This window comes from Neovison vison, chromosome 7 (genome assembly GCF_020171115.1).
Source record: "Neovison vison isolate M4711 chromosome 7, ASM_NN_V1, whole genome shotgun sequence".
Lineage (NCBI taxonomy): Eukaryota > Metazoa > Chordata > Mammalia > Carnivora > Mustelidae > Neogale > Neogale vison.
The window spans coordinates 57760858-57781767 of NC_058097.1; the positions used below are offsets into that span (position 1 = coordinate 57760858).

Below are 20910 nucleotides of genomic sequence, written 5' to 3' on the forward strand. Positions count from 1 at the left end.
CAGTTTACAACGTACTGGGCTAAATTTTTTTAAAAAGATTTTATTTATTTGACGGACAGAGCACAAGTAGGCAGAGGGGGAGGGAAGCAGGCTCCCCGCTGAGCAGAGAGCCCGATGTGGGGCTCCATCCCTGGACCCCGAGATCATGACCTGATCCGAAGCCAGAGGCTTAACCCACTGAGCCACCCAGGCGCCCCTGAATTTTTGTTTTTTAACAGGAACTTTTTTGAATTCTTCCTAACCAGTCCAAAACTGACTCTAATGTTTCAGGGTGGAAATATTCAATAAGCAACATCTTTCTAGCTACGCACAAGCTCATTTCTTTTTGAAGCGCTGTACGAAATGATATCCTATTTAAATCCGTAAAAGAATCTGGAAGCACCTAAAATAATAGTTTTCTACCTGGGAAACTGACCGTCATAGAGTGAAAAAAGGGCTCTTTTCAGCCTTTGACAAGGAGCAACGCAAGTCCCTGTGTGTAGGAGCCTCACTTCCCAGCATCCCTAAGCGTGCCACGTGACCAAAACTCCCTTATTCCCGGTGGAGGACGCCCTAACCGAGACCCGGGAGCTCTGGAAGACACACCACCCGGAAGAGCCTTTGCCCGGAGAACGCAGAGCCAATGAAGGAACAGGACGCGGCACTCTTAGGCGGGCGCATGCGCTGGGGGCGGGACTTCCGGCTACGTTCCCTGCTGTGTCTGTATTTACCTTTTTTAGCGTCTGCTTTTCTCTTCAGGTTCCGGAACGCGGGTTCAGGGTCTGGGTGACCGGTCTTGAAGACGCGACGGGAGGCGCGGTCCCCGCCGCACACAGTTCAGTCCGGGTGTCCGCTCCACTCCGGCCCGCTGCCGGCGCACCGAGTCCGATGGCGGCGGCCCCGCCCAGGGACTCGGCTGAGGTAAATGCTTGTCCCCCCGGCCCTCCCCGCCGGCACCCCCACCCACACCCCAAAGGCCCGAGCGCGGGGCGCCTGCTCGCGGCCCTGCGGCCCAGGCCCCGGTGTCCGGGACAGGGAGGCGCCGGTGGGCGAGGGCTCGTGTGGGAGCGCCGGCGGGCTGCGTGCGGGAGCGGGCCCCAGGCTGAGGGGCCGCCGGGGCGGGGGCTGCAGGGGGCCCGCGCCACCAACCGGAGACAGCGCGGCTGCATTGGTTATGTCCGGAGCAGTGTGCGGCGCGGCGGGTGAGGCCGGCGCGGTCGCTGTCTGCCAAGGCCGTGTCTGCTGGCGGTGAGGGGAGGTGGTCTAACCCGGGTGTCAGGGAGCTTTCTCCGGCCGCGGAGAAGCGCCGCCGCCGGGGTTGAGCGCGCAGGCAGGGCGCGCAGCAGGAGGGACTCGTGGTGGTCGCTGGTAGTGGCCGGGACCGCCACCGTGTCCGCCCTGGATGTTGGAGAACCGGCTGCTGTTGGTCTGTTTTCGGAGAAGGGCTGAGGCGAACTGTGGGTGTCGCAGGGGAGAGGAGAACGGGGGGGAGTGAGGGGAACCCCAAGGCTTTTGGTCGGTGACGCTTGAAGAGAAAACTGCAGAGATTTTACCCGCAGAGATGTTGTTTTTGTGGGAGCGACAGGGAACAGCGATTGGGACCGAAGAATCCGAGTCAAAGCAGAAGCCAGTGTGGAGAAGAGGGGGGAGGTCGTGCTTTTTAAGGGAAAGGGGCGAAGTCGGGAAGGCTGTTACCAACTCTGAGGCGACGAGAGTAAGGTGGGAGTCGTGTCTTCCCGGTGGCTGACTGTTGGGTGGGTGATCGGGAAAGACTGTCTTTCTGGATCTGTGCTAGTGAAGGAGTGTGCCCATTCCAGGTCAAGTCACTGTCTTCCTCTTCCGTCTGCCTGCCCTTGATCACTGTGACAGTGCCTGAGAGCTCCCTCTGCTGCAACCTCCTGACTCCATTTTAGTGAAGTTTGCAGTTACTGATTTTCACAGTTCCTAGCAGCTGAAGGAACGGAAGCTCCCATTAACTGGATTAAAGGTAGCGTAGGTTGATTTTTCTGGGGGATGTCCTACATTGTTTTGACATTGTTTACAGTCTCAGATGTGTCAGAGAAGTGTGAGTCATGGAATAACTAGGGAGCTGGATGGCAAAGCTTGGGACAGTAGGGAAAGTTTCCGATGGAGGGTTTGAAAAGTGATGGCTGTGACGTGAACCCGGGTGGAGATTTGGATCACATTTAGGAACGAAACACAGAGTGTAATGACAAAGCTGCTAGTAGGTTCAGTATCCTACTACGTTGTGTGGAAGAATGGTTGTCTTGGGCAGCATGTGGTGGTGGTTGTCCAGCATTGTCACCGTGGGTGAAGGAGAGAGAAAGATCTGGCTGATGATGGCCAAGGTTGATTGGGATGATTGGAAGAGATGGCTGAGGACGTTGAAAATTGAGACAAGATGACAGTGAGACTGGGGCTGTTCTCTCTTCCGTGTTCTAGGGCTTCCGCAGAATTTTGTGGTCAGCTTTTACCGTGTCTGGGGTGTTTCAGAGTCTTCGTGCCAGAAAAGGTCTGGGGCAAATGTGATTTGTGGTTCTGTGTGCCTGGCAGGGAGACCCTTAGTGCTGGGGTTTTCACGAAGGTTCAGTAGAGGATGGTTGGTTCCTGATTGTCGAGGGCCGGCATGGGCAGCAGAGAAATAGAAGACGGTGTAGGAGGATCCTAGGTTCACAGTGGTTGTGAGTGTCCTACTGCAGAGAGGATTAGAGGCAGGCGAGGAGACTTCTCTTGGAGCATTTGAGGCTTTCCCTCAGTTGGGATCCTTGGGAGTACTGGGGTGGTAGTGGAACCTGTTTGTGTTTGTCACACATCTATTGGTTGTCAAGTGACAAGGACAAGTGTGAGTCAAGGGAGAGTCCTTTGGAAGGTGTGGGCTCTCATCTGTGGGGTCTGAAGACACGAGAAAGGTACAGTCAACAGAATCATGTAGACCTGGAGAGGAAGTGTGAGCTAAGGGCCTCAGGGTCCTGGTATAAAAGACTTCCTGGCAGAGCAGGGACTATAATTGGCTGTCTTGAGGGCATGACCTGGGAGACTCCATGGGAATATTGTAGCAGGGGGATGGGACTTGCAGGCCACATTGCTTCCATGCGTCCCCTGCATGTTATTGCTGAGCACTGAACAGTGATTGGTGGGAAGGTGAGAGGAGAGCAGCATTAGAGGCACCAGGGCCTGGTATTATCTGAGGAGGGGAGCTGGGCTGGCAGGAGAGACTGGGGTGGTTGGTGTGTGGGTTGCAACGCTGGTGGGTTCTCAGAGAGAGAATGCTCAGGGTTCCATGTTTTCCTTTCATGGTAGTGTGGTGTGACCTTTGAGGACGTGGCCATGTACTTCTCCTGGAAGGAGAGGAGGCTTCTTTTTTTTTTTTTTTTTAAAGATTTTATTTATTTATTTGACAGAGAGAAATCACAAGTAGATGGAGAGGCAGGTAGAGAGAGAAGGAAGCAGGCTCCCTGCCGAGCAGAGAGCCCGATGCGGGACTCGATCCCAGGACCCTGAGATCATGACCCGAGCCTAAGGCAGCGGCTCAACCCACTAAGCCACCCAGGTGCCCCAGAGTGGAGGCTTCTTGATGAGGCTCAGAGACGGCTGTACCACCATGTGATGCTGGAGAACTTTGCACTTGTATCGTCACTGGGTAAGGCCCTCAGCGTCCCCTTGACCTGCCCTGGACTCTGTATCCTGCGGACTCCCCTTTTCCATTCTCCAGGGGAGAGTTTGTGCTTCTCTGGTATGGACTGTGTTCACTGCGTGCTTCCCCAGCTTTCTGGGCAGTTGCTTTTGTTGCTGGCCCTGAGTTGTTGGTGTGCCCTTCTGTCTGCCTGCAGCCCGAGTACCCGCTGTGCTGAGCCCTGATCGGCTAAGATCGCAGGTCAGTGGTCCTGCATTGAGGCTGATGGAATGCACCTTGCTTGCCATTTCCTTGGCTGGGACCCTGTATCTAAGTCCATGACTCATCGATGGCCTAGGTTTTGACCCCTCCCTTAGGTGACATTTCCCTGTGCCTGCCTGTGCCTGAAATTGGAGGCATGTACATGTTTACTGCTTATGTGAACCATGGGTTACTTCTCAAGACTGCCCTGTATTGTTCTTGGTTTTTTCTTGAAGATTGATTTATTTATTTGACAGAGATCACAAGTAGGCAGACAGGCAGGCAGAGAGAGAGGAGGAAGCAGGGTCCCCACAGAGAGAGCCCAATGTGGGGCTCGATCCCAGGACCCTGGGATTATGACCTGCGCTGAAGGTGGAGGCTTTAACCCACTGAGCCACCCATGTGCCCCTGTCCTGTTTGGTTTTTTTTAGTGTTTACATCTCTTCTTCCACCTGCCCCTATCCCATGAGCTTTGTTGAGGTATGATTGACCCAAAAGATTATATTATTGAAATTTTATTACATGATAAATTGATATACATTGAGATTAGTGTAATTAAAAAAAGGGGGGGGGCGCCTGGGTGGCTCAGTGGGTTAAAGCCTCTGCCTTCCGCTCAGGTCATGATCCCAGGGTCCCGGGATGGAGCTCTGCTCTGCATCGGGCTCTCTGCTCAGCAGGGAGCCTGTTTCCTCCTCTCTCTCTGCCTACCTCTCTGCCTACTTGTGATCTCTGTCAAATAAATAAATAAAATCTTTAAAAAAATTTTTTTTAAACAGACTACTGTAAGATTTCTTTCTTTTTTTTTTTTTTTTAAGATTTTATTTATTAATTTGAGAAAAAGCAGGAGAGGGAATACAAGCAGGGGGAGTGAGATAGGGAGGAGGGAGCCCAGTGCAGGGCTTCATCCCAGGACTCTGGGATCATGTCCTGAGCCAAAGGCAGATGCTCAAAAACTGAGCCACCCAGGCACCCTAATTTCTTTTTTATTTATGTATTTGAGAGAGAGTGAGCACAAGAGTTTATGTGCACATGTGCACAAGTAGAGTGGAGGGGAAAGGAAGAGAAAATCCCAAGCTGACACTCCTGAGAGTGGAGCCTGAGGCGGGGCCTCAGTATCACAACCCAGACATCACAAGTTGAGCCACAACCATGAGTGGGGTGCTAGAACTAGTGCAGTACCCAGACACCCCTACTTTATAGGATTATTAACAAAGTGAAGTTAAAACACACAATCACTTGACATAATTACTTTTTTTGTTGGTGGTGGTTCAGAAACTTAGTATCTACCCTGTTAGCCAATTTCAAGTATAGAATACAATATTAACATTTATAATCAACCTGTTGTACTTATTCATCTTGTCAGTGGATGTGTGTATCCCTGACTGGCATTGCCCCACTTCCCTCAGTCCTTAGCTTCTGGCTTTCTATTTTCTGTATCAGTGAGTTTGATTTCTTTCTCTTTTAAGGAATGCTCATATAAGTGGTACCATACAAGGTTTGTATGTTGCTGTGGGGCTGATTTGGCCCTCCATAATGTTTTCCAGGTTTGTCTGTGGAAAGGCCAATGTTGCCTTTTTTTTTTTTTTTTTTTTTTTTAAGATTTTATTTATTTATTTGAGAGAGAGAGACAGTGAGAGAGAGCATGAGCGAGGAGAAGGTCAGAGAGCGAAGCAGACTCCCCATGGAGCTGGGAGCCTGATGTGGGACTCGATCCTGGGACTCCAGGATCACACCCTGAGCTGGAGGCAGTCGTCCAACCAACTGCGCCACCCAGGCGTCCCCAATGTTGCCTTTTTTATGGCTGAATATTCCTGCCCTTGTATGTGTGTGTCCTAATTGTTCTTTGTCTCTTTATTTTTTCATTTAAATACAATTTATTTTTTTTTATTTTGTTTTCTTACATAGACTCCATACCCAGTCTGGAGTTTGAACTCACCATCCTGAGATCAAGAGTTGGATGCCCTACCAGCTAAGCCAGCCAGGGCATCCCTTCTTTGTCGCTTTAAACGCTCATACACATCTACTGATATGTCCATATGTTGTCTTTGTGAATAGTACTGCAGTGGATATTCATGCTCGGATTGGTTGTGGAGATACTGATTCTGTTTCTTTGGAATACATACCTAGAAATGGCAGTGGTAGACTGTAGCGCAATTATATTTTCAGATTTTGGTGGGTCTCCCTAGTATTTTCTTTTTTTAAAGATTTTATTTATTTATTTGACAGAGAGATAGAGATTACAAGTAAGCACACGGAGGGAGAGGGAGAAGTAGGCTCCCCGCTGAGCAAGGAGCCCAGTGCGGGGCTCCTTCCCAGGACCCTGAGACCATGACCTGAGCTGAAGGCAGAGGCTTAACCCACTGAGCCATCTAGGCGCCCCTCCTTCATATTTTCCATAATGACTTCCCTCTTGACCTTCCCAGCAGCAGTAGCATTCCAATGTCATTTTTTTCTGCATGTCCTGACCAGCATGTTACTTCTTGTCTTTTTGGTAATAGCCATGTTAATAGGTACGAGGTGATATCTTGTGGTTTTGTGGTATTTTGGTTTGGCTTTTTAAGATACTTACTTGAGAGAGCAAGGGCATGAAGCGGGAGGAGGGATAGAGGGAGAAGGAGTACTCTCCACCGAGCAGGGAACCCTATGTCGGATTTGATCCCAAGACCCCGAGATCATGACCTGAGCCAAAAGCAGACACTTAACTGTCTGAGCCCCCTAGGCTCCCATGGTTTTGGTTTTCATTTACCTGAAGATTCGTGATTGTGAGCATGTGTTAGCCACTTGTAAATCCTTTTCATTTTTGTGGGTTTCACTGGCTGTGATGCAACTTTTCAATTTGGTATGGTGGTACTTGTAGTTTTTTGCTTTTGTTGTGTATGTTTTAGATGTTCTATTCAAAAAATCACTGGGAGGGGGCGCCTGGGTGGCTCAGTGGGTTAAGCCACTGCCTTCGGCTCAGGTCATGATCTCGGGGTCCTGGGATCGAGTCCCGCATCGGGCTCTCTGCTCAGCAGGGAGCCTGCTTCCCTCTATCTCCCTCTCTGCCTGCCTCTCTGTCTGCTTGTGATCTCTCTCTGTCAAATTAAAAAAAAAAAAAAAGTCTTTAAAAAAAATCACTGGGAGGAATAAGGTTAAGGAGGCTTTTTTTTTTTCTAGGAGTTTTAGGGTTAAAGGTTGTATGTTTAAGTATTTAGTCAATTTCAACTTCATTTCCATGTGTATTAAAGGATAGGGATCAAGTTTCATTGTTTTTCCATTTAGATATTTAAATTTCACAGCAATATTTTGTTACTATTTTTTAAAGATTTATTTATTTATTTATTTATTTCAGAGAGAGAGCAAGCAGAGAGGGGCTGAGGAAGAGGGAAAATGAATCCAAAGCAGACTCAGCAGTGCGCCTGGAGTCCGGTGCCAGCTTTATCTCAAAACTGGTAGTTCATGACCTGAGTTGAAACCAAGAGTCAGGTGCTCAACAGCGAGCCACCCTGGCGCCCTTCAAAACAGTATTTTAAACATTTATTTATTTTACAGAGAGACAGAGATAATGGCGGGGAAAGGCAGAGGGAGAGGGAGATAGATAGTCCCAAGCAGGCTCTAAGCTGACAGATGCAGGATTGCTCTCATGACCCTGAGATCTTGACCTCACTGAAGTCGAAGTTCAACCAAATGTGCCCCCTGGGGCTCTGGGTAGATTTCACAACATTATTAAAGAGATTATTCTTCCCTAGTGTAGAATTCTTCCCAAATATCCCTTTGGCATATTTGCCAAAGATTAGTTGACTGTATATACGAATGTTTACTTCTGGAATTTGTATTTTGTTCCCTTGAACTCTTTTTAAGCCAGTGTGCTATTATTTTGAATCCAGTAGCTTTGTAATGTAGTTTGAAATCTAAAATATGCTGCCTTCAGCTTTGATCTTTCTGAAGATTGCTTGGGCTTTACGCTTTGGTTGACTTGGTGGCAGATGTTCCAGTGTCCTCTGTGGAGCAGGAAGCTGGAGGCTCTGCTGAGCAGGGTCTGCATAGCACGCACCGTGTGGCTGACAAAGATAATCTCAGCCCTTATTTCTTACCCACTCCCCATGTCTCTGGTAGCAGTCTGCAGTCATCTTTTCTGTATGCTTGTGCCTTTTTAACCTCCACTGTGTACTGCTCAGTCTTAGTGACGCTGTTGTGCCCTCTGAGGGAATGCCATTCAGAGACAACAGTTGAATTGATTTTTTTTTTTTAAGATTTTGTTTTTTTTTTAAAGATTTTATTTGTTTTTATTTATTTGACAGACAGAGATCACAAGCAGGCAGAGAGAGAGGAGGAAGCAGGCTCCCGGCCGAGCAGAGACCCGATGTGGGGCTCGATCCCAGCACCCTGGGATCATGACCTGAGCCGAAGGCAGAGGCTTTAACCCACTGAGCCACCCAGGTGCCCCAGTTGAATTGATTTTTTTCGGGGTGAAGAATGGTATCTTCTAGGGACACCTGGGTGACTCAATCGGTTAAGCTGCTGCCTTTGGCTCAGATCATGATCCCAGGGTCCTGGGATCAAGTCCTGCATTGGGCTCCTTGCTCTACAGGGAATGTGCTTCTCTCTTTGCCTCTGTCTGCCACTCTGCCCTGCTTGTGCACTTGCGTGCGCTCGCGCTCTCTCTCTCTCTCTCTCTCTCACAAATAAAAAATAAATAAAATCTTTAAAAAAAAAAAAAAATGGTATCTTCTATTATCCCACCCTGCTGACGTCAGTCACATAAGATGTTTTTCTGTGTCTGAAGTGTCCCGAGCTCTGGGACAGTTTGGTTTTCCTTCATTATTTCTATCTTCCTGGCATCTTGTAGTTGCTCAGGAAGGCTTAAAGGGAGGAGTCCTTGGGACGCCTGGGCGGCTCAGTTGGTTGGACGACTGCCTTCAGCTCAGGTCATGATCCCGGAGTCACGGGATCGAGTCCCGCATCGGGCTCCAGTCCCGCATCGGGCTCCCAGCTCCACGGGGAGTCTGCTTCTCTCTCTGACCTTCTCCTCGCTCATGTTCTCTCTCACTGTCTCTCTCTCAAATAAATAAATAAAATCTTTAAAAAAAATAAAAATAAAAAATAAAGGGAGGAGTCCTTTGTGTGTCATAGTATGGCCATGCTCCAGCATGACCAGGTGTGCTCACTGGGGAATAGAAGTGGGGAATGTGTGATATCAGCACTGTTTTCAGACCATACTGGGCACCTTTGTTTGTTTAACCAGAGTTTGGTGTGATTGCTGATGGCCCCATCTTACCTCTGTCTCTCCTTCTTACTGTTGACAGTTTGTGGATTCTGGGTTCGACTCCAGTGGTAATTACACGACATCATCAGTGCTTCTCAGGCCTCCATGTCTCACCTCTTACTCTCACTGCTTTGTGTGTACCCCAGCATTCACCCCCAAACGTTTTACCATGAGATACTCACATCTTTATTTTTTTTTAATTTTGTAAACCAGATTTTATGTACTAATTTGAGAGAGAATGAGCAAAGGGAATGGCAGAGAGAGAGAGAGGCTTCCCTGTGAGCAGCAAGCCTAATGTGGGGCTCAGTCCTAGAACCTTGGGATCATACATGAGCTGAAGGCAGATTCTTAACAGATAGACCCACCCAGGCACCCCCTTCACATGTCCTTAAACTGACATTGAAGATCAGCAGATTTATTGTGATTAGATTTTCCTGCAGCCTTGTACTTAGACAAATAATGCCAGCAGAACTGGTCCTACACAAACTTGTGTGACGAGAAGTAAGGTTTAAACCATGGCTCTCCTCCTTGTGTCATACCCTAGTTTTTTGTCCTTCTAGTGTGCTCTCAACAACTTTTGGGGCCCAGTAATGTACAGCAACCACTCCTTCAAATGAATTGCATCTCCTTTGCTGGAAAAGCATCTTATACACTTGTGCCTCTGAGATAGATGCGTGTGTGTGATGGGTTCACCCCGTGCTACAGCCAGCACATGTTTTACCGCATTTCTCTGCCTTCAGGTTGCTGCTGTGGAGCAGAAGATGAGGAGGCCCCCTTTGCACAGAGCGCTTCTATAGGTGTGTCCCAGACCAAGATGCCCAGGGCCGCTCTGTCTTCCCAGAAGACCCACCCCTGTGAGATGTGTGGTCCCGTCTTGAGAGATATTTTCCACTTGGCTGAGCTCCAGGGGAAAGAAAACAGTCAGAAACGGTTGAGGTGTGGGGCCTGCAGGAAACGATTTTCTTTCACTGTGAAGTTAGAGCAGGAGCAGCAGGAGCAGCCGGTGGGAGCAAAACCATTCAGAAGCTGTGTGGACAGGGCCTCTGTTGTCAAGAGCTGGGGATTCGATGGTTTGGGAAAACCCTTTACCTGTGGAGAGGTTGAGAAGGACTTACTGTCTGCCTCGGGGCATCTGGGGCAAGAGGCCACTCGTACTGGGGAGAAGCCACACACGATCCCCCAGTGCAGGGCAACATTACAGTGTGGAAGCAGTCGTGGCGCTTGGGGAGGATGCAAGAACGCCTTTGGTCCCAAACACACAGATACACAGGACCAGGGTGTCCACCTTGGAGGACAGTCCTTTGTGTGCAGTGTATGTGGGAAATTTTTCAGGTACAAGTCCTTATTTGCCATTAGATACCATACTGGAAAAAGACGTAAGTTTGGGAAATATGGAAAATCACTTTGGCAGAGGTCAACCCACAGTCAACATGGAAGGACTCAAAGTGGATCCAGGCAGTACACGTACGGCAAATATGGGAGATTCTTAGGCCGCAAATCTGTCCTCCTTCATCCCCAGAGATGGCACAGTGGAGGGAAAAGTTATGTTTGTAGCGGGTGTGCAGAATCTGTTAGCAGTAGCTCAGTGTTGATTAGTCATAGGATTCAGTCTGAAGAATGGTTATATTAAGTGTCTTAGCTGTGCAAAGTCTTTTCCCTCTATGCCCTCTCACATCATCAGAGAACTCACACAGGGGAAAGACTGTATGAGTGCAGTGATTGTGGGAAATGTTTTACCACTAGTTCGATTCTCCATGCTCACCAGAGAGTTCATACAGCAGAAAGGCCTTATGAGTGCAGTGAATGTGGCAAGTCCTTTGTCCGAAGGTATAGCCTCAAAGTACATGTAAAGGTTCGCTCAGGTGAAAGGCCTTATAAGTGTAATGAATGTGAGAAATCTTTTAAGTGGAAGTCAACTTTGATTAAACACCAGAGAATTCACACAGGAGAAAGGCCTTATGAATGCAGTGAATGTGGCAAGTCCTTTGTCCAAAGAAATATTCTCACAGTACACATAAAGATTCACTCAGGTGAAAAGCCTTATAAGTGTAATGAATGTGGGAAATCTTTAAAATGTAAGTCAACATTGATTAAACACCAGAGAATTCACACAGGAGAGAGGCCTTATGAGTGCAGTGAATGTGGGAAATCTTTTGCCACTCGTTCTGTCCTTCATTGTCACCAAAGAGTTCACACTAGAGAAAGGCCTTATAAGTGCAGTGAATGTGGGAAATTCTTTACCACAAGGTCTGTCCTCCTTGATCACCAGAGAGTTCACACTGGAGAAAGGCCTTATGAGTGCAATGAATGTGGGAAATCTTTTACTGCTAATTCGGCCCTCCCATTATCACCAGAGAGCTCACACTGGAGAGAGACCTTATGAGTGCAGTGAATGTGGAAGTCCTTTGTCCGAAGAAATAGCCTGAGCATGCACCTAAAGGTCCACTCAGGTGAAAAGCCTTACAAGTGTAATGAGTGTGGGATATCACTGAAGTGTAAGTCAACATTCATTGAACACCAGAGAATTCACACTGGAGACCGTTCTCATGAATGCCGTGATTGTGGGAAATCTTTTTTTTTTTTTTTTTTAAAGATTATTTATTTATTTATTTATTTGACAGAGAGAGAGCTCAAGTAGGCAGAGAGGCAGGCAGAGAGAGAGAGGAGGAAGCAGGCTCCCTGCTGAGCAGAGAGCCCGATGCGGGACTCGATCCCAGGACCCTGAGATCATGACCTGAGCTGCAGACAGGGGCTTAACCCACTGAGCCACCCAGGCGCCCTGTGGGAAATCTTTTACTTGGAAATCTGCCCTTCATTCCCACCAGAGAGTTCACACCGGAGAACGGCCATATGAGAGCAGTGACTGTGGGAAATCTTTTACCACTGCTTCTCACCTTCGTTCTCACAAGAGAGTTCACATTAGTGAAAGGCCTTACAAATGCAGCGAATGTGGCAAGTCCTTTTCCCGAAGGAATAGTCTCAATGTACATATCAAGGTTCATTCAGGTGAAAGGCCTTACAAATGTAATGAATGTGGGAAATCTTTGAACTATAAGTCAGCATTCATTCAACACCAGAGAATTCACACAGGAGAAAAACCTTATCTGTGCAGTGAATGTGGGAAATCTTTTAGTTCTAGCCTTGCCCTCTGGTATCATCGTCAGAGTCACCTTGCAGTAAGTCCTTATGATTGTAGTGATTGTGGGAAATCTTTTACTTGTAGTTCTTATCTCCGTGATCACCAGAGACTTCACCCTGGAAAAAGGCCTTATGAGTGCAGTTAATGTGGCAAATCCTTCTTCCAAAGAAATACCCTGAATGTACACATAAAGGTTCACTCAGGTGAAAAGCCTTACAAGTGCAATGAATGTGGGAAATTGTTGAAGTACAAGTCAGCATTCATTCAACACCAGAGAATTCACACAGGAGAAAGGCCTTATGCTTGCTGTGAATGTGGGAAATTTTTTTTCAGTTATGGTGCGCTCAGTTATCATCACAGAGTTCACACTGGAAAAAGACCTTAGGAGTAGTGGGGGTGTGGGGAATCTTTCAGCTAAATTTCCAGTCTCATTTAGCATGAGAAAGTACACAGTAGATAAAGTCTGCTTGGGTGAAAACATGAACTAAAGGCTTCTGTTCTGTAATGTTGCTATGTTGACTCCTGTCCTCTAATGCAGTAGGAGTAGCAGATTGTCTTTGGGAGGTAATTGATAACTAGAATGGATCATGTATGTGAATTCCTAATGAATGTTGTTAATGTATTGGAAGTATTCTGAGACAGCCTCCTTCCCCTGTCAATTGTGTGAGGACCCTTTGAGATCGTCTATAAATCAGGAAGCTGGTCCTCATGAGACACAAAACCAGGCTATATGGAGAATGGGAGATAGCCAGCCTCCAGAAGTGAGAAATTTTTGTTGCTTACAAGCCACCCTATATATCGTATTTTGTTAGAGCAGCCTGAGCTAAGAAACACGTGAATAGTGTAGGTAATGTTTTGGGCAAAGGTACTTTTTCATAAAAATCGGAGGTCACCTCGGAGCATGACCACATGGGTGAGCTGAAGGACACTAGGCCTTCAGCCAGACATCTGTCTTCATTCTACACTTGAGAGTTCACACTGCAGAAAGACTTTAAAATGGTAGAGAACATGGTATTTCCTTCTTTCGTGTAATTATGCTGCAGAGAACCTTACGAGGCAGCCACCTTCCTGAATTCAGCTTTGTTCACCTGCACATCCACAGCGGAGTTACTTCCCGAAATTCCAACTATTTGGGTAATGTATGTTCTGATGTGTCCAAGGTCATTGCTGGAGTCCCTGCCAGATTTTGTGACAGAAGTCATTTCACCTCTGTCACCTGGATGGTCCCAATAATGAACATCTGTCACCACCCAGCTTAGTGATGCTGACCACTTCACTTTGTCATTCGCTGGTGGACATGATGTGTACTGAGATCTCCTCAGTGCCGTCTAAGTTAGTGCATGGATATGACCCAGTGTTGACCCTCCATACCTCTTGAGTTCTGGATGATGTTTTGCAGAGAAAGACTAAATGATTTAGGGACCTTGTTGGTCTCCTGAGTTTTGTGATAAATATTTGTAGCTTCTAAGTCAGTAACGCAAGAAATGGGTGCTGTGTATTGCTCTCGCTTATGCATTATTGAAGGCCTTTGTGTTTAATTACTGTTATGCCCCAATAATGGGTCCGTGGTTAAAGGAGTGAGACTGATACAAAGCAAAGGTCAAGCAAAGCTTTATTTTGCGCCAAGCATCAAGAATCTAACCGAACGTTCGGGGCTGCACCTCTTACAAGAGAGAGCGACCCTTCTCTGTTTTGCAACTAGCTTTTTTTTTTTAAGATTTTATTTATTTATTTGACAGAGAGAGAGAGATCACAAGTAGGTAGAGAGGCAGGCAGAGGGAGAGGGAGAAGCAGGCTCCCCACTGAGCAGAGAGCCCGATGCGAGTCTCTATCCCAGTACCCTGAGATCATGACCCAAGCTGAAGGCAGAGGCTTAACCCACTGAACCACCCAGGCGTCCCACGCAGACTACCTTTTAAGGGCAAAGGCCATGCTGTGGGGCCTGGCCACCCACAGGTGGCCAATGAGATTTTAACACACACAGGAAACTCCACAGTGATGCTAGGTGACCAATTGAATTACAATTTACCCTAGTAGACATTTGAACCAGCCTATCACACCTTAATTAGGATTGGCACCAAAAAGGCTCCTAAAGGGCCGGGGCCCATACTCATTAGTAGCTAGGAAGACAGTATGCAACCCCCCACTGATCGATGTCTCCACCTGGCCTGACCCACCCTTGTATCTGGGCTTTGTTACCTGGAGCTGTTTTCTGGGACTTGTTTTTAAGTCAGTCCCCTGGGGGAAGGGGAGCAGGGGCAGCTTAACTTTAATGAAAGGGTCTTGCTAAATAGGTCCTTACAATTACCATTGGTCTTAGGTATTAAAATCACTCTGAGGGAGGGTTTGAAGTTGGAATTGGGCTTTGCCAGTGAGTGAACAGATTTCATTGCAACGTCAAACTTACTGTGTCTCAGAGAGGATGTCTGCAAATAAGTAATACATAGGTCAGTTCTGTTCTCCAACTTGGGCTTTAATTTGTATTAAAACTCAAGACCGGGGTGCCTGGGTGGCTCAGTGGGCTAAAGCCTCTGCTTTCGGCTCCGGTCATGATGCCGGGGTCCTGGGATCGAGCCCCACATTGGTCTCTCTGCTCAACAGGGAAGCTGTTTCCTCCTCTCTCTCTCTTCTCTGCCTGCCTCTCTGCCTACCTGTGATCTCTGTCAAATAAATAAAGTCTTTTAAAAAAGTGATACATTTCACTTTTTAAAAAACCTCAAGACCAGGCGCCTGGGTGGCTCAGTGGGTTAAGCCGCTGCCTTCGGCTCAGGTCATGATCTCAGGGTCCTGGGATCGAGTCCCGCATCGGGCTCTCTGCTCAGCAGGGAGCCTGCTTCCTCCTCTGTCTCTCTGCCTGCCTCTCTGCCTACTTGTAATCTCTCTCTGTCAAATACATAAATAAAATCTTTAAAAAAAAAAAAACCCTCAAGACCTTTGTTATGGGGAGATTTCTATGCCCTACACTTAATGTGGTAACCCCAGTACCTCACAACATGACCACAGTTAGACAGAGCATCTTCAAAAACATGATGAGGTTGAAATGGGTTATTAGGATGGATTCATGCAGTATGGCTGATGCTCTGAGAAGAGATGAGGAATCTGGCACCCAGGGATGACCATGGGCGGACACGGAATCCCCATCTGCAAGCCAAGGAGAGAGGCCCCAGAAGAAACTAACCCAGCTGACACCTTATGTTCAATTTTGAGACTCCAGATTAGGGTGAAATAAATTTCTGTTGTCTGGTCACCCGGAGTGTAGTACCATGTTAACATCAGTTCTAGCTAATACAGCCTCCTCGGATCCACATCTGGGTTTTGTGGTCTGGGTGCCAGGAAGCTTTGTGTGCCCAGAGGTCACCGTGAAGAGGGAGCACTTGAGACCTTCTCCAGTGCTTGTAGAAACAAGAATATTTTGCTTGTCCACAGCTGATAGCCCAGGCTGCTGGGCACTGTTGAGTGGAATCTCTACCCACATCCTTCACAGGAGCCTTGTGACCGACTGTGCAGTTTCCACTTGGAACTGCACAGGGGCAAGGGGACTGTAATTGGTAATCTAGATGATTGGGTACCTAGGGAGTAGAGGAGACACCAGCCACCTAAGTGGTATGTATCTCTTTAAAAAGTGTGCCCTCAGGGGCGCCTGGGTGGCTCAGTGGGTTGAGCCGCTGCCTTCGGCTCAGGTCATGATCTCAGGGTCCTGGGATCGAGTCCCGCATCGGGCTCTCTGCTCAGCAGGGAGCCTGCTTCCCTCCCTCTCTCTCTCTCTGCCTGCCTCTCCATCTACTTGTGATTTCTCTCTGTCAAATAAATAAATAAAATCTTTAAAAAAAAAAAAAGTGTGCCCTCAGATGTTGCAGTGACTGGCTGGGAAGGATCAGTGTGCATAGAAATTCTCCACTTTCTTTCACACACACATATCCTGGTTGGCTGAGGTCACTGTCATAAAATAATCCAAGTCTCTGAATTCTTTTGTCCTCTGTGGTGCTTACATGTCAAGGCCATAGTGGTGCAGGAGGAAAAAGGATAAAGACAAAAGAGAATTTATCCTCTACGGATGTAGCTTTTGTGACCCCTCCCAGCCAGCATACTTGTTGGAATCCTGAAGGACTAGCAGACACTTGTTCTGAACTGTCCTCCTCCTAGGTAGTCTCCCAGGTACTCCCAGCCTCTAGGGCTAAGAACACAGATCTTTCTGGAGGAGGTGGTATGGAGTCCTACTCCTGTTAAGGTTGCTCAAGATCATCTAATGTCCCAAATTCCATAAATAAACCATTTATCCTCCAGGTGGACTTTTCAGCCTTTTTGTTTGGTCTGAAGGCTCAGAGGTCATTTTGCAGGTCTGTCCCTTATATTCAACAGTATTGTTTTCTTCTCTGGATGTACACCACTATTGATGTCTTCATCTGTTTGGGCATTTGGGTTATTTTCCAGTGTTTTCTTTCACAAACAAATCCCTCTATATACTTTCATTATAGTTCCTTATGCAGATAACTGTTTCATTTCACTTCTGTTAAAACTCAAAGCACAATGGCTAGGCACAGGTAGGCGAGTGTTAACATTTTCCTTGAAGTGCCAAAGGGGTGCCATGAGTTCCAAACTGTTCGCTGTTGCATTCCCACCAGGTATGTATGAGAGTTCTAGTATTTCCAGCCCCTCCCAGTACTTCATAGGACATCTAATGTCAGCCCTTTTAGTATGTGTGCAGTGCTATGTTGTTGTAATTGCATTTCCTAGGGATTTCTGACTTTTCAGCATTATTTCATGAGTTTCTTTACCACCTGTATGTCTTCTTTCATACAATTGCTGTTTGTTTCACTTGCCTACTTTCTTTGATGTGGTTATGGCCAGTTCTTTTTCAATTACAAATAAGCCAGGCACACAGCAACAACAAAAAAATGTTATAGAGTTTTTCTCATTCTTACCTGGTGTTACATTTTTCTCTGTAGTGTCATGGTAATACTAAAAGGCTATTTTTTCATTAAGTACATTAGGTTTTTGTGGCCTATCCATTGTCCTGGACCAAAACACCTTACATGTTTAAGTCTAGGCACATTCATTCCATTATGTCATCATTTTCTTAAGTCCAGACGTTCAGAAAAACAATCCATCCCAGCTTTGTAGCATTTGCCAATTTCTAGAGTGTAAATTCTCCCATGGTGAGAGCGATGTGCTCAGAGTAGGTGCTGAAAAACTGTACTTGGGTGTTTGGAAGAAAACTAAACCTTGATGTGTGCAGGAGATGTGACAAGGCCATGCATACAGCGGCTGTGGGGGCTGGGAGCTGGCTGGAGGTCTGCAGGAGCCTCACAGTCAGGAGACGTTAACCCTGACAGGCCAGAGGGGAGGGACGTCCCTGAACACCCGGGACTGGTGACTGATGAGCTTTCGTCTCACCTTAGTAGCAAGAGGGTTATCGTGTCCACCCACTCAGTTCAGAGTCACTTCTTGGGAGATTCTCACCATGGAACCTCAGCCTCCAAGTGATGTAATTCCTTCTCTTTCTGTAATAGTTGGCTGCGGGCCCCCAAAGAGTCAACATTCATGCATCTCGCTGCCACTGTGGGCTGTGTTCCCAGGCAGCTGTCTCAGGGAAAGTGGGCTGGGGCCAGGGAGGGGCTGAGGGCACTGGGCCCCTCCAACCTCCCCCTGGCCAGGAAGGACTGGGAACCAGGTGGGGTGGGGCCTGTCCCGGAAATGATGGGGATTCTCTCCTAGGTGGGCCTCACCCAGAGGATCGGGGGTGGATTCAGGAGTCCCTCTCCACCCGAAGGAGGGCCTCTACCAGAAGTAAGAAGGTCCATAGGTTAGGTGTGTGGCAACCTGTGGAAGCCTTAACTCCCCCTCCCACCCCTGGACACATGTGGGATCATGGTCTCATCTCGGAGTACATGCCAGGAAGGGGCCTGCAGCGGGGCCTGATGCCAGTTTGGAGGGCAGAGACAGAGGAGACATTTGGAAGTTACTGAAAGGGCCGTCTAGGTTGAGTACCTGTACTTCACTGGAGAGGACGTTCCCACCATCAATTCTTAAGTCAGTGCTCTACCCAGAGCTCTGGTCCTCCTTTGCCCCTCAGGGACAGACACAGCACAGTCTGCAGGTGAGTCCTCCGTTCCTCTTGCATGCACCATTGTGACCACTTTGGTGCTGATGTGAGTAAAAGTCTGGCCTAAACTCAGAGGATTAGGTTGTCCACAGTTATCTTAATGGGGGAAAATGTCAGGTGCAGGTTTTTCAACAAATTATGACTTTGAGGCACCTGGGTGGTTCAGTCAATTAAGCCTTTAGACTCAGGTCAGGATCTGGGTGTCTGGGATAGAGCCCTGCCTTGGGCTCCCTGCTCATTGGGGAGTCTGCCTCTCCCTCGCCCACTAGCCCTCCTCCTGCTTGTGCTCTCTCTCTCTCAAATAAATAAAATCTTTTAAAAAAAAAAAACCCAAAAACAAATTACAACTTTGTTGTAGGGATTGGGGCACAAGGGTGCAAGAGCACTTATCCTGGGGATCCCAGACAGACTAGGTTTGGCCACTTCCTGGTGCAGAAATCCAAAGACAGAGAAAGCAGAGGTGGTAAAGCAGAAAGGCATCTCAGCAAGCCCAGCACAGAGAAGACAATGGCCAAACCGCTCAGAGATTGTCTCCAATCAGCGGAGAATGCTTCTGGGTTTGTAGAAGGAAAATGTGGGGCCAAGGTGGGTGAGTACACACAGGTAGGCAGTGAAAGTCAAACAGATCATTGTCCTGGAGTCAGTCATGAGTGGGGACTTGCTGGCTCAGGGCAAAAAGTCCTCGAGGGGGTAGTTTTGGTTCCCATCAGTGCATGCCTTGCCAGCAGGATCTTCCATCTGAGTCAACAGACAAGTTGGAAAGAAGCTGCCTGGAAAGTTTGAGCTCCAACTGGGGGAAGCTGAGATTCTTCTGTACTAAGAAAAATAGTGTGTATGGGTGAAGCCAACTCAGGCCCCCAGGCAACCTAGTAACCTTAAGGTTAAACAAGCATCCTTAGCCTACATGATGGATTAACTTTTCTATTTATCTATAGACCACACATTCACTCCTAGAAACAGCTGGGGACTTCCAAATGCCACTAAGCAAAACAGACCCTCTTGTACAACCCCCAGGTACTAAGGAACCAGACCCTGTTGCACAATCTCCCAGCACTGCGATGACACCTATAGCTAGTACCATCGAGTCTGCATGTAGTCAAGAAGTGTTAAGGACTGCTTTACTCCCCTTACTGGTAAGCTGCCCTAAACTCCTTTAAAATCCCCTGGATGAGGATGAAACCTTGGAGTTGGCCTTTGTCCAAGAGTCAACCTTCTCCCCACATTGCCAGCCTTCCCAATAAAGCTCATTTTCCTTTCCAATCAATACTTTTGAGTATTGACTTTTGGAGTGCTAGGCAGCCAAAAGTGGGATTTGGTAACACAGGAACGTATTTGAACACAGGCACAGACACAGAGCAATCCATCCATATGCAAAAGCAATTCTAAGAGGATATTATGGGGCGCCCATGTGTCTCATTTGGGTAACAGTCCACATCTTGATTTTGGCTCAGCTGGTGATCTGGGGATTGTGAGATAACCTCATCCCTGGGCTCCATCCTCACTGTGGTGTCTGCTTGAGCTTCTTTTACTTTCTGTCCAGCTTACTTCCCCACACATGCTCCCTCTCTTTAAACAACCAACAAACACCATACTGCAAGTACTGTCTTTCTGTACCAGGTACAGTGGTTAAAGGTTTTTTGCTTTTTATGTTCATGAAGTAGCACTAATTCACTAACAAAGTACAGAAAATCGGAATTCTAGACATTACTTTTTTTTAAAAAAAGATTTTATGTATTTATTTGAGTGAGAGAGAGAAAGAAAGAGAGCAAGCACAGGAAATGGACAGCAGGGGGGAGGGACAAGCAGACTCCCCGCTGAGCAGGGAGCCCATTGCAGGGCTCAATCCCAAGACCCCAAGATCATGCATGACCTGAGCTGAGGTCAGACGCTTAACCAAATGAGCCATCCAGGTGCTTCTCTAGACATCACTTTTTTAGTGAAGGAAACAAATGTGTACTGATAAATTTTGCAGCCTGTATTCTGAAATTTGTAGCTATAGAGGCGATTACCGTCCATCACAAGAATATCAGGTGCCTTTCTTCAGGAACGCAAGGAGAGCATGGAACATTCAACTGTCTGTCTATCTTACCCAGAGACGTCTTAAAGAACTGATTCCTGGGCTACCACTGAAGTGTCTGAGTCAAGAGGTCTCTGTTGTGGACTGAGAATGAGCATTTCTAATGAGCTGAGGTAAAGCTGATGGAGAGGGCAGAGGTGAAACTGAAAACAGGTTTTTCCAGGAAGGCCAGGCTTCCTCCCTCCACGCTCCAGTACAGGGACTCCGTAGACCTACAGACTGTGAGGAGCAGCAGGGTGAAGGGTTCTTATGCACACCTGCTGAGTGCCTCTGCAGTGAGCCAAGCAGGGTAAAGACTTAAAGGACTGGAGTCCCAGGGTCTCCAGGGCAGAGAGGCCACAGGAAGACACCTAGCCACTGGCTTTTGCTTGGAACTGCAAATCAGCAAAGAGGCCGCTAGATGCTAGTGGCTCCTATGTTCTACCACCTACAGAGACAGGCAGAGGGAGAGGGAGGAGGCGCCCCACTGAACAGGGAGCCTGATGCAGGGGCT

The 20910-nt window shown here is 47.6% G+C and overlaps 2 protein-coding genes across 4 annotated transcripts in view; both read left to right on the top strand.

The window, feature by feature from the left end:
* Positions 1-733: 733 nt before the first annotated feature.
* LOC122912079 (zinc finger protein 585A-like) overlaps positions 734-20910 on the top strand; it is a 34380-nt gene continuing 14203 nt past the window's right edge. The window contains exons 1-2 of one of the 3 annotated variants that reach the window (XM_044257403.1): positions 3513-3619; positions 9839-10752. In XM_044257403.1, coding sequence (XP_044113338.1) covers positions 3586-3619; positions 9839-10728 — 924 coding nt within the window. In that variant the 5' untranslated portion in view covers positions 3513-3585 and the 3' untranslated portion in view covers positions 10729-10752. Of the gene's footprint in view, positions 901-3512; positions 3620-9838; positions 10753-19419; positions 19474-20910 lie in introns of those variants that run through there. The other 2 variants (XM_044257399.1, XM_044257401.1) reach the window with 2 other exon arrangements.
* LOC122914622 (zinc finger protein interacting with ribonucleoprotein K-like) lies at positions 10744-11603 on the top strand (the record flags this gene model as incomplete). Its single annotated transcript, XM_044261247.1, has 1 exon — positions 10744-11603. A coding segment is annotated over one exon (738 nt), but the record flags the coding sequence as incomplete, so codon positions are not given.